General features: G+C 34.0%; 1 protein-coding gene and 1 long non-coding RNA gene across 2 annotated transcripts; both read right to left on the bottom strand.

The window, feature by feature from the left end:
• Positions 1-18: 18 nt before the first annotated feature.
• LOC110711063 lies at positions 19-7487 on the bottom strand. The gene is made up of 14 exons (XM_021889437.1): positions 7063-7487; positions 6864-6972; positions 6586-6681; positions 5191-5295; positions 4450-4533; positions 4247-4362; positions 3394-3495; positions 3197-3310; positions 3055-3111; positions 2478-2544; positions 2220-2273; positions 1687-1761; positions 849-884; positions 19-628 (listed from the first exon to the last, which is right to left on the bottom strand). The coding sequence occupies exons 1-14, from the start codon at positions 7092-7094 to the stop codon at positions 536-538; spliced, it is 1140 nt and encodes a 379-aa protein (XP_021745129.1). The 5' UTR covers positions 7095-7487; the 3' UTR covers positions 19-535.
• A 1972-nt stretch (positions 7488-9459) lies between these two features.
• Positions 9460-11631, bottom strand: LOC110711062. The gene is made up of 3 exons (XR_002509249.1): positions 10742-11631; positions 10556-10627; positions 9460-10291 (listed from the first exon to the last, which is right to left on the bottom strand). It is a non-coding gene; the product is annotated as an uncharacterized LOC110711062 (long non-coding RNA).
• Positions 11632-12944: the final 1313 nt, after the last annotated feature.

The following is a 12944-nucleotide window of genomic DNA, read 5'->3' as shown; positions in this document are numbered from 1 at the left end:
CCAGATATATAGAGACAGTGAAGAGAAAGAGAACTGGAATTAAGATAGAAAAATCGGTTGATGTGGCAGAAAGAATTCATCAACCATGTTTCTAACACGAAGCTACCCAAAGAAATCCACAAGGATGAACAATCCCTCGCCTCCGCAAAAACAAAGGAATGGGGACTAAGTCTCATCTAACAGTTTGCCTCAGCTGTTCAAAATTTGTACAACAATTTAATACAAGGATGACCCCTAAAATCTACGCATATCTGCAACACAACCACTAGGGTAAATCCAATATAACAGCAATATTGGACGCAAAGGTGGGGAAGAATAATAATCTACACAGGTTACCTAGCATTAATATAGTATTCTATGCACAATGTGTAGTTATTTCTTCCCTATATCCTTAGAGGCCAAAGGAATACCCATTACCAAACCAGAAAGCACATCATTAGTAAGAACTGAACTAATCTTCCAATCACGATGCTGGTAGAGAGATCAAAAGTGATCAGCATTAGCATGCGGCTACGCTACACATAAAGAATAGTCATTAGCCCTTCCCGAGTTGTGCAAGGTATTCCTTGTCAGCATTTGCAAGTCGATTTTGGAACAGAGACCACTCTTTCTTGCATCTCTCACGGACCTTGATATAAGATCATAGATGAACAAAAGAAATCAGTTTGGAACTTCTAGGGAAAAAGCAGTCAAAATATAGCATGACTGTAGTAGTTAAAAGATTAACATTACATCTACTACACAACATATGTGAGCAAACATGTCTACATGATCAATGTGAGCAAAAAGAAACAGAAGAAGAGAGAAATTCACAAGCAGATTAAAGATATTAAAGTACAAGTCCCTACCCCTTGCCATGGAGCCTTGCCATTCTCAGCCTGACCCTGAAAATGGATAGATGCACTACTTAAAAAGAATCACAAAATGATAAAACATTGAATTCAAAGAAAGCTGCAGAATAGCATGTATGTGGGATGAAAGTAAATATACGAGTTTGTGAGATTAAGAACACACTGCAAATGAAGGGAGATCGTTAACAATTTAATAGGGAAGCACCGTCTCCAAAGATTTAAAGCCACTCATGCTTTATTATTATAAATTATAAATATTACTCTAAAAAACACTTGTATGTGAAGTTTCACTTTTAGGACCTCAAAAACCTACGAAGACTTTACATGTCCAAAGCCACTACAAATTCACCGTTACTTATACAAGTTTTGAAAATGTAAAAATCAAGTTAAATCTCATAATTGTGTACAGCCTTTTCATCAAATAAGATTACATTTCTAACATTTAAAAAAAAAAAAATGCAAAACAATCTGTTAATCTTTAAAAGCTATCAAAATTGTTTCTGCAGGACACGATGATTTCCAAATACACAAAAAATACTCAGAACCAAGACATCATCTTAAACCATTATAGGACGCCCTATCTCTACTAACTGATAGTACAAGGGTACAGATAGACTTCAATGGATACAATTTTATATACAGTCTGTAAGTACTAAGAACCACCTCAGGTCCCAAGTGACCTCGAATACTTGATAGATAACTTTGCCTCTACCTGATAACTCATTTTCCCCCTCGCAATTGAGTGTAATTTTTTGGAAAACGAGAGGGAGAGAGAGAGAAAAGAGAGGGGAGTAGCACTTCAGATTTTAAATATGCTATTTAAAGATTTATTTACCTGGTTCCCAAGAGAAGGAATTACTTGATGAACTATCCATTGCTGATCTACAACACCAATTTTCTCATGCGCAGGCTACAGAACAAACAACAAAAAAGTTAAGAATGGAGTACATTATTCGAAATGAAAGATGCAGATCATAAAAACTTTTAGCCAGAATAGTGATAGGGCCACTTGGCCAATTCCACAAAAAAGAAAAAAAAAATCATAAAAATTATCAAGATAAATATCATTTATAAAGAGCTCAAACTAATAGGGCCTACTTAAAAAAAAAATTATCTGGCATTATTGTCGAGAATCACCAATAAAAAAATAAAAAAAAAATTATAAAAATGATCAGAATTCAGCTATAGAAAGAATTAATGCTATACTTAGCTGCCCAAGTCAAAACACAAGCAAGGAATTACCTTGAAAGTGAGTCAGTGACACACTAATTACATACTAGACAGAAGAAAAAGCAAGTATTACAATATAACTCTCCGAATAGGTAGTGAAAATGAAAATGATATGACAACCAGAAACGAAAGACTTACTTCTACACATCTTCTCAGAGCAAAATCCAGTCCCCACCCATGTACCAAATCATTCTGAAAGCATGATAAGAATGACAATCAATTAGAGATATAAGAACATCAAAATACTCCAACATCGAACTTCAACTGTGAAACATAACACAAAAACTTAGATTCTTCGCATAAATATTCATACAGGATTATGCACATTAAAACCATAGATAATAATTTGCAATAATAATAAAAATAAAAAAAAAATGTAAAACGTAAACCAAATACCTGAATCATATGCCACACACAGCGCCAAGCATCCCGAGAAAAAACAGGGGCCATGATTTCCACAAATCTGCAGCATTTCCAGAGCAAAAATACAGTTAAATAGGAAGAGAAAGAATGTGTGGGAATGGTTTACTAATCCCTTTAATCTTTCATGAGATAAGTAATAGGCTTTGAGTGATTTCTTTAACTAGATATGCTTCGGATTATTTTATTCACACAATATTCAATTTTCAGAGATCCATAACATTCCCAATCATGAAAAGTAACTGCAATTAATCAGCAAAACAGAGATTCATTTGCATTAGATATCAATCAAGCAGCTATTAAACATGCAATGAATACTGAAGTATGTGCATGTTAATAAAAGTAGAGTGACCCCAGTTTTGCTCAAATTATGTGACCCAGCATTAAATCAAGCTATTAAGGTCCTAAAAAACAACCCATAACATGATACAAGGATTATTTCTTTTCTTTTTTTTTTTCTTTTTTTTAATTTTTATCTTTCTATTTTACTTCAGCCTCCTTTTCCCACTATTTTGTCAAATGTCATAAGCGCGCAAGGAACAGAAGAACATACGCAGCACAAGGAGGCAAGTGTGGGTTGGAGCACCAGCCTGGTTTCTCCTCAGTATCCCTAGTGCAAAAAAAAAAACAATTTGGTCACATGAGAGGAAAAGGATTACTGATGTCAACTGCATAACTTAAAATAGAAGGCACACTTGTGAACTTCTCTATCCCCTCTCCTCTTAGTCATCTCCCATGTCAAACCATTATTAGGCTCAAGACCAGGTTGAGAAATCTCCAAGCCATACTTCTTCACCAATTGAATATACCTAATAAAAAATTGAACAAGAAAAAGTTGTCTTAGAAATTAAAATCATAATAAAACCAAATCAATTGAAAATTTTCAACTTACTTCTCAGCATTGAAATGTTCAACACCAAGATCTTCATCCCAGATAAAGATATAGTCATAAGCAGCAACAACATCAGGGTGGAGAAATCTCTTTGCATACCACCTGCAGATTATTTAAGTGAGAGACAGAACAAGGTGACCACGTCAAATATAAGCAGCACAATAAGCTGTATGTCTAAATCATATTACATCACTATGTTACAAGCTTACAACAGAAATTACATATTCTTTGCACCTAATGCTAACAAATATTCCCGTAAACCATTGGAAAAAGAAAAAGGTCAGAAATGCCTGCCAATTTGGAGATAAGTCCTGACAAATTAGATGGATAAGAACCATTGATCCCCAAGTCTTTACAAAAATCATGCCTTGCATGTCACAAGCTCAACAAAGCTTATTTTTTATGGAACAGAATACAAATTAAGATCAAGGAAAATGGAAATATGATACAAAAAGGAGCGCCAAAACCAAGAGTAAAACAGAATATATAATGGGGAGAAAATTTACTTCATTGTTCTAATCATGTTACAAAGTGTGCACGCAAGGCAATCAAAATTCAGGACTACTTAGTCATTTTAACCATGCATGAATCTAAAAGTATCAACTCTTATCAGCTTTCAGCATTGTTTCAAATAGATTTCATACAGCTAAAGCATTTGTGAGAGAAATCAGATTGACTAAATGGGCTGTTGTATTCACAAAAAAATTGACAAAACTAGTACTCCATATATAAACATCATTTATACTTCTATCATTCCATGGATTGTGTTATAGGAACAACATTTACCATTATCCGTTTCTACAGAACTAGGCTATTAGCTATACATAGCAAGAGTTGTAAGAAGGATTCAAACCATTTTGTTTGCTTTGGAGCACTGACATGGATAGCTTTTTTGGACCATTCAAACTCATCCCATTCAGTAACTTTGCCATCATAGTGGAAGAGCAAAATTTGGAAATCGTCAGAGAACTGCAACACAGTTTGAACTCATATCATGTCCTTGAATATAATTTTATACTTTCAGTGGTATTCTAGAAGAAGCTAACATTTCAATACCTTCTTTACAGCTTTATTAATGTTGTCCCTCTGAGCTAATCCAACAGTGAAAGTTACCAAGTATTTTGGCTTCTTTTTCAAATCCTGCAGGTAAAAGCGATACAATAATGAAAAAAGAGAAGTTTTTTTTGCAAAAACGAAGGGAAAGGAAAGGGTAGTTTCAATTTTTTTCTTCAAAATCAATCAACATATCTCAAAAAAAGAGAAAAGGGTGGGGGGTGGGGGTGGGGGGGGGGGGGTTGTTATCAAATTAAGACATAACAACAATTCCTAATGCATAAGTTTGTATGCTATTAGTAAAGAGCGAAAAAAAAATGACAGTCCAGACACTAAGAAACAATTTGAGTGAAAAGTGCACACAGAAATTGCAAGAACATCCTTCAAACCAACAGTCTGCCTTTTTTCATTTAGATAAAGTATACATTACATCAATGAGACCAGGTCATTAATGCAAAATAAGTAGATAACAGACTTTGAGAACTATTTGAAAAAAAATTGAGATCCTGAGAAGTTAAATCAACTTATTTAGATTTCAATTGCTTTTCTGTCTCAAGGTTTTCTGCAGCTTTGCCCTCAGACAGAGAAATTTAATTCAATGAAAAATATATGGGAATTTAGCAAGGTTCCTTTATTATGAACTTATGCAATGTTTCAGCCTCAGAATTGAGGGAGTATCAGTCAGATACTTAGAAACACTCAACAGCACTAATATAGGTATTTGTTGAGTCAACAGAAGTATACCTCACTCGGTTCACCCCACAGTCTTCGAAGAAAAAAATCACTTTCTCCTACTACAATTCCTGGAGGTAACATCTCAGCACCACGCGGATTGGTCGGTACATATATCTGAAAGAATACCAGTATTAATGTTACCAGCCACAGAATAAAGCAAGTTTCACAACAATAACAATCATACTTTAATTCAGGCACGATATGATATTTGGTGAGGCTACAAGTCTACAACAGATCTGGAACTCCTTCGATAAAAGCTCTTACTATAAAATTAAAAAATCAACTCTACAACTTTATCCATCAAAAGTCATAACAAATACTGTCTATGACATAGGCAAAGCTACAATAAAGGGCAGAAAAGTGAAGATAATATGTTGATCAACTGCCATGGTCTCCATATACAATAGCACTGCAATAAGAATAAAGCTAAAAAAATTGCAATAAAAATTTGAAACATAAGTCCTGATTGTTTTTGTTATCAAAATTTGATTCTATTTATATACTGGGAAAATGTACTCCCTCGACCCTCAGTTTTCTTTTGTTTGTCTCATTTGGAATTTTGAGAGATTCCAATGGAAATGGAATCTAACACTTCAAAAGTTTTCATTACCTCAAAATATAGTCATATGGAATCTTGTAGATTCATCTTTTATTTCTATTTGTCAAAAATGCAATTTTACAAGAATTTTGAAGGATATTAAATTACAATATTACATTTAAACTATGCAAAAGAAACTAGTACAAACATAAATCAATGAAGAGAGTAACAGTTTTTTGCTATAAATGATGGTGGGTCGAAAAACAGAACTCTCAAAAAACCTTAATGCAGACTATATACATTCTTCTTGTTGATTAAAAATAAAGATATGATATTTTCATGTAGTTATGCAATCATGATACAGCATATAATTGGACAACAAAAGCTTCTAGTCAGGCATTTCGTGTATTAATATGATGCAGAAATTTAAACAATGCCAGCCTAAATTAATATGTTTGAAACTATGATAACTTAACAAACACCCAAGCAACCCAAATATAAGGCACACAACAATATAAAAACATTATCATATTATTTAATTTTCACTTGAATTCCTCTTAAGAAGTCTGAACTCATTAAAACTCATTGACCCTTATCCGACCTCATTGGCCCTTTTCTGAATTTCAGATTAGGACCAACTGGAATTCTGGAAATCCCTTATTTCAACACAACAAAGGGTCAAAGGCAAAATAGGAAGTTCATTTAAAGCATTGTAAAATATCTAAAAAATAAAATAAAATAAGTAGTGGCAATTGGTAAAAACCATCAATAGAATTCATTCAAGTTTCTAAGATAGCTAGCAAAGGTAAGAAAACAATGAAAAAAAAACACGCGATTCGAAACACGAAAAACGATTAATGACATACCTTAGGGATTGTCAATGATGCAAGATCTTCAAGAGACTTCGCGGAACTTTTAGAAATTCCATCAAAAGAGGAAATAAGTCTTGAAGATAATTTAATCTGAAACCCAAATCATAGCTCAATCATAACTTATTAATTTTTTTTTAAAAAAAAAAAAACAGCATAATTCAAAATTCCGATCGAAATTATTAAATTAAACTAAATGCTAGTAACATTTTTCATTTATTTGGAACCCAAATCATGGAAAACTGAAAAATTAATTACAAAATAAATCAATGTACCTTATCAGAAACTGAAGGAAATGAAACTCCAATGAAGAACCCAAAAACAACACCTAGAATAGTAGTCATTACAAGCCTTGCGCTATCATTCGATCGTTTCGAAACCCCACTAAAAACATAATCAAACGAATAAGATCAACAAAAATAGCCGTTAATCACTACAAAAAAAGCCCAGAAATTTCCCAGAAAAATTTCAAACCTGCGAAGAGGTGGGCCCATTTTATTATGCATTAATCTTCCCAGAATCAAAAACTAAACTTCGAGCACATTCAACAAGAGAATCAAGACGTCCGCCGTTCGCCGGAGTACCAAATCGCTGTAATCGGCGATCTAGTACTCAAACTCAAGGCGATCAATTGACAAAATTTCAAATTGAAAAAGCGGCAAAAACCCTAAATCTTTCCAATTGAGAAAAATTAAAATTGGAATTGAATTGGGGAAAAAATCAATGAAAATTAATCGAAGTGGAAAAGATTAGTGTTGATGAAATAGGTTATATCAACCTAGATCTTGTCAAAAAAAAAAATTGAAATATTAACAGTGTTGAGAATCTGATATGATTTAACTAAGGTTTTTTTTTTTTTTTTTTGAAGGAAATATGATTTAACTAAGGTTTTTGGGTGAAAAAAATAAAATTGTAAATTTCTGGGTTTTAATTTTTATTTTTTTTAATTTTGTGTTTTAATTTTATTTAGAATATGTGAAAACAAAAAAAAAATAAAAATAAAAAAAATTAGGAATTTTATTATGATTGGTGTCGGCCAACCAAGATATGGCACATAAGAAGGCATGTGAAGGTGGGAACCACGTACGTGGCACTACGTTGTTGAACTAACCCCCACCCACATGAGTGCAACATTTTATTGACCTGTCGGATTTTTGGATCTTTACACCCTTTTTCTCTTTCTTCCTTTCTTCATTGTGCCCTCCTTTTTTTTTTAAATACAAGTATGAAAACAATTATAGTCCGTACAAGATGGATAGATGGTGTCGCACGGTTAATAATGATGTAGACGAGATTTGATACGAGATATTTGGGTTTATGTACAATTAAAGTTAGTAATAGAATCAATTGAATTGACTGTTAGTGAAGTGGTAATAAGGCTGCACTTGGTGGAAGAACCCCGAATCCAAATTAGTGTAAAGGGTGAAGCGGGTGAAACACCAAAATAAAGTTAGTAATGAAAACAATAAAGTGATGCAAATCGTACGAGATTTGATTCGAGCGTTTCGGGTTATAAGTATATAAGTGTAGTTAAAGTTTCATGAAAACAAGAAAGTGTTACATAACCATATAAATGTAGTAGAGATTTGAAATTTTAAATTCTTAAGTTTGAGAAAAATTAGCTGAAACAATGTTTATGTTTGGTTTGAAGATACTAGATTATAACCATTAATTGCAAATACTCTTCATTTTTTAATGATTGACATTAAAGTGAAAGTATTGTGTAGAACGGACTCACGTGAGTCCGGTCATACAAACAGAAAAAAAAAATAAAAAATTTTAATTGTCATAAATTAGATAATATTCATAATAATGGTCAGATATTAAGTTATAAATATAAGATATTAGATTAAAAGTAACATAATTTTGATAATAATGGTTAGATATTACGAGTAGATTATAGTTATCAGATATTAGATTATAAGTGTCAAGGTATTAGGTTTTAATTTTCAAAAATTAGATTATAATTATCAGATATTAGATTATATTTATCATATAATAGATTGTAATTGTCAGAAATTAGATTATAATTATCAGATATTAGATTATAAGTGTAAGAAATTAAATTATTATAGTCAAATATTGGTTTATAAGTATGGTGTTGCATCACACATTTGCACGGGTGTTAACATTACTAAACTAGACCTTGTTAATAATTAAAATCCATCATGATTTGGAATGATTTATAGAGTAATTAAGGGCATGTTTGCTTTGGATGAAAACAGCTAAGCTGAATTGAATTGAACCGAACCAAACTGAATTGAATTGAATTAAGGTAAAAAGAATATTTTATTAGAGAAGGAAATTAGGATTGAATTGAATTGAGTTAAAAAGAATATTTAATAAAAGGAAGAAATTAGGAACTGAATTGAATTGAATTGAACTAAACTCAACTGAATTGTACTGAAAGAAGTTGGGGAGAACAGGCGCTAACACCCTTTGTATTAGTTGTGTTCTTTCTATTTCCTATCTCGAGACTTATTTAGGTGGGGACGTGGGGTGCGTTGATAATCTTCGATGACATCTTTATGCCTTATCAGTACACATACGTACATATAAAATAGGCCATGTTTAATTCACCTTAGTTTTACTTATTTCAGAAAAAATAAGTTTAGAACAGAAAATATAAGTACAAATCAGATCATCGTTCTATGTGCAGTTTTTTATCGCTAAATATCTTTAATTTCGTAATGAAAATCATATATTAATAAAGTACACATTATCACGAATCTAACAAGACCCCACTTGATATATTTTTTCCGCATAGATTATCGTATATATAAGGTCAAAGTTTGGTCAAATTTGACATTCAGATCAGATCATATAAGTTAAGATAAGCAAAAATAAGGTGCACCAAAGAAGCCCTTATTCTAAACATTATGAATAATCTCTATATATAAGCTAATAGCCTAATAGGGAAGTTGGTATTCACTCCAAATGACACTTTTACACTTGGATCGTATAATCTAAATTTAAGACTTTTACAAAACTAATAAAGGAGACTATAAAACTAATAAAGGAGATTACAATCACAAATCCTAATGTCTGTAAGAACTACAACACGTGGAACTTGGACCTTGAGCATCCAAACCTCCATGATATCGTTGAGGTCTCAGCTTCAATTACAAGCCCCTTACTCTGGATCGCCCTACCAGCAAGTCAAACAAACATGTACACATTTTATGCATACAGAAATCTGAACCCTTCTATTTTGACATATATATGCGTACGCTGATAGCCAAATGTCTATTAAAAACTTGACTGCATTTGCATATTAAGACAATGATTTGTTCGTAATGTAAAGAGTTCTGATATCTGTTAATTTGAACATATGGTGATGATTCGACATCAAGTCAATAGTCATGAAAACAAGTTTCTGAAACTGCACCCCTATTTCACATCACATCAGTTTCCAAAATTTCTGTTTGTTAACTGTACCACACTAGACTCTTCTGGGTGTTGCTGCAGTCAAGGCAAACTAGAAATGTGCAGACGGAGATTGCAACTTCTCAACTTGCTTCTCTAAGAAATAATAGGCACAAACAGAATTTACAACTTCTCAGCTTCAAAAGGGACAAACAGGATTTACATCTTCTCAGCTTTCAAAAGGGACAAACAGGATTTACAGCTTCACAAAAATGAAAGGTACACATCCTTCTCAACTTGCTTGTTTCTCATTCTCCTTGCAAATCTTTCCTATCACCTGCTTAATGGAGTACAAAGTATCGTCAGAACCTACCTAGAATTTTCCATTTAAGTATTTTTCCCTTTTAAGTCTTTAATATAAACCACTACAGACCCACTAGATACCTTTTTATGCATATAAGGCTATAACACCATGAGCCAGTTTAAAATAAATTAGACTATAACAGATTAACAGTTTAAATTTAGATAAACTTATATGCAATGAGAGAACGGATTAACTAATATTGCACCATGAAAAAAAAATGGCACACACACAACTTACATCATGCATATCCTCTTCCAGTTTGGCTACTCTCCTTGAAAGATAATCTGCTTCATGTTGTTCTGTCGAAACCTGCAAGTAAATGGATCTTAGTGTGGAAAAGCTATAGTTATAAGCTTAGAGTTTTAGTAGCTATCAAGTATAACACATGGAGTTATGAAAGTGCCAAGAAACCATGAATTTTACCTTATCCTCAATAGATTGAAAAGTAAGTTTAAGTTCATCCTCATTTGTCAACAGATCTTCAACTTGTGCCTTAAATTTGTCTCGCTCATCAGTCATCAGCTTGAGCTTGTTTGTCTATAATAAGCAGATTAATACTTCCTCCGTGTCAAATAAGTTGCAATAAACTTCTCAAAACTGATTCCAAGACAAAAAAATTTGCTGAGCGTTTAATGGAGAAAGAAAGATAGGGACAAAGAATTTCCAAACAAAGAAATAAAACATTGTTGCAACTTATATGAAATTTTTAGAAATCACATGTTATGCATCAATATCAGTAGGCTAAGGGTATTTTAGGATGTTTTAATAATTTAGATACTAGAAGAACATGAGATGGTAGTTGATGGGGTGGAAAGAGAAGACATAAGTAAGAAGCTTCCATTAAGATCAGAGGATGACAAAGGAAAGTAACGAAGTGTGAAACTTTTCTGTTTCGTCGCCAACGACAACATAGGCAGAGGCGAGTTTGAAGGTCCACCCAGGAGACCATGGTGGATAATTCGCCGGTGTGAAAATCAGTGATTGGACTGTTTGTTTTAGAAGGTGATCCGAAAGGAGGCTTGTTGGCTGCAGGTAGTGGCTACGGTGGGGTGTTCTCAGCGAACTTGTAAAACCTTCAAAAGGTGGCATAAAAGATAATTTTAGTTCCCTGGACCCACATCAGCCACGTGCCTTTAATTTTGAAATTGGAAGTTAGGAGAAGCAGAATTTTCACAAACTTCACTTACTAGGCACGTGAAAATTTTACCCTACACCCTAGTGTAGGGTGTGTTCCCTACACCCCCCTATGCTACGTCGTTTTGTAGCTGGTATTGAGTTCTCTTTTGCGATTCTTTCCTTTTTTTTTTTTTTTTTTTTTTCTTTTTTTCTTTTTTTCTTTTCTTCCTCTTTTTTCCTTTTTCCTTTGATTCTTATTATTCAATTTATGTATATATATGATTTTAAACCCTATTTTTTCTCTCTCTTCAATTGATCAACCAACCTCCATTTTTGATCTACATTTTTCTCTCGCTAATTCATCTTCTTCATTTGATTTTTTTGAACGAATTCGTTAATTGTTACCGATCGTCAATGGCGAATTCTGCATCTGGAGATTGCGTTGATTTTGATCGCGATTGCGAGCGTGTGTTTCCTTCTGGACTTCGTTTCGTTGATTCGTTTGTGCAACAATGTGAGTAATTGTGATCATAATTTTTCAATTTTTAATTATCCCTAATTTGTTCTGTTATAATGCTCTGTTAATTTTGAACTTAATTGATGTATTATTATTCACTTTCGATTTTTGAATTTACTACTTTTGTTTCGGGGTTTTCTGATGTCCTGCGGGAGAGTTACAATTCCGAGACTGGAACCGGACGTCTGTACCTGCAAAATAACGGAGACTCCTGAGAGCTCCGCCTCCAACGGTCAAGTTAGTACCTGATTAAGGAGTAATCAATACAGAAAGTAAAGTAATGAGATCTCTCTAGGTGAGAGTGCTTAGTGTTGGTAATCTGCGTTGTTAGCGTGATTAGCCGGTTGTTAATAAGTCTGTTCTTCTCTGCTTGATCTCTTAATTATTCGGTTGTTTTTTTTGTTTTCTGATTAATGAGGATTAATCGAGTATTTATAGCCTTGGGAAGCGTGCAACTCTCTAGGCTTAAGGTAAACCTAGGGCTGATCGGGCCTCTAGACTGAAATGGGCCTTGATGGCCGGTTGTCCCACTTTGGCATGGGTGGGACACGTGGCGTGTCTTAAGTGGTCCGTGGAGGACGTATCTGTGACTGACACGTGGCAAGCTCCTGTTGGCCTTCGTGAAGGACACGTGGCGGAACCTGGTTGGTCCACTTGTCAGACGGTGATTGGTGGATAAAAATCCCCTAATCATTTGCCCCTCACAGGTGGCACGCGACTGGTCACGTGTCGCCTGTGACAGGTGTCGCACGGTGACAGGCGACGGCCCGTTACAGGTGTCACCTTGCAGACGGCCGAGAGATTTTCCCGCCCAAATTTGAATTTGAAGCGACCCTTCGCCTTCTCATTTTGCCTATAAAAGGAAGTGCTGACTTCGGTCATTTTCACATTTGAGAACTTTGCGAGAACATTCGGACCCCTGAACTTGCTCTGACATTTTCGGACTTTTTCTGCCTACCGCCTGTTCTGACAAGCCGACTGACCCGAACTTCC

Source organism: Chenopodium quinoa, unplaced genomic scaffold (assembly GCF_001683475.1).
Source record: "Chenopodium quinoa cultivar QQ74 unplaced genomic scaffold, ASM168347v1, whole genome shotgun sequence".
NCBI classification, from domain to species: Eukaryota; Viridiplantae; Streptophyta; class Magnoliopsida; order Caryophyllales; family Amaranthaceae; genus Chenopodium; species Chenopodium quinoa.
This window is presented reverse-complemented; position numbering and strand designations above follow the sequence as displayed.

What these genes read in the sequence shown, in the direction of transcription:
- LOC110711063 (XM_021889437.1), bottom strand. Translation starts at nt 7,094, where the DNA reads ATGCATAATAAAATGGGCCCACCTCTTCGCAG. An exon ending in TTCCTTCAGTTTCTGATAAG is followed by an intron (nt 6,682 to 6,863) that starts GTACATTGATTT and finishes TTTGGGTTTCAG; the next exon opens with ATTAAATTATCTTCAAGACT. An exon ending in TTAATAAAGCTGTAAAGAAG is followed by an intron (nt 4,363 to 4,449) that starts GTATTGAAATGT and finishes ACTGTGTTGCAG; the next exon opens with TTCTCTGACGATTTCCAAAT.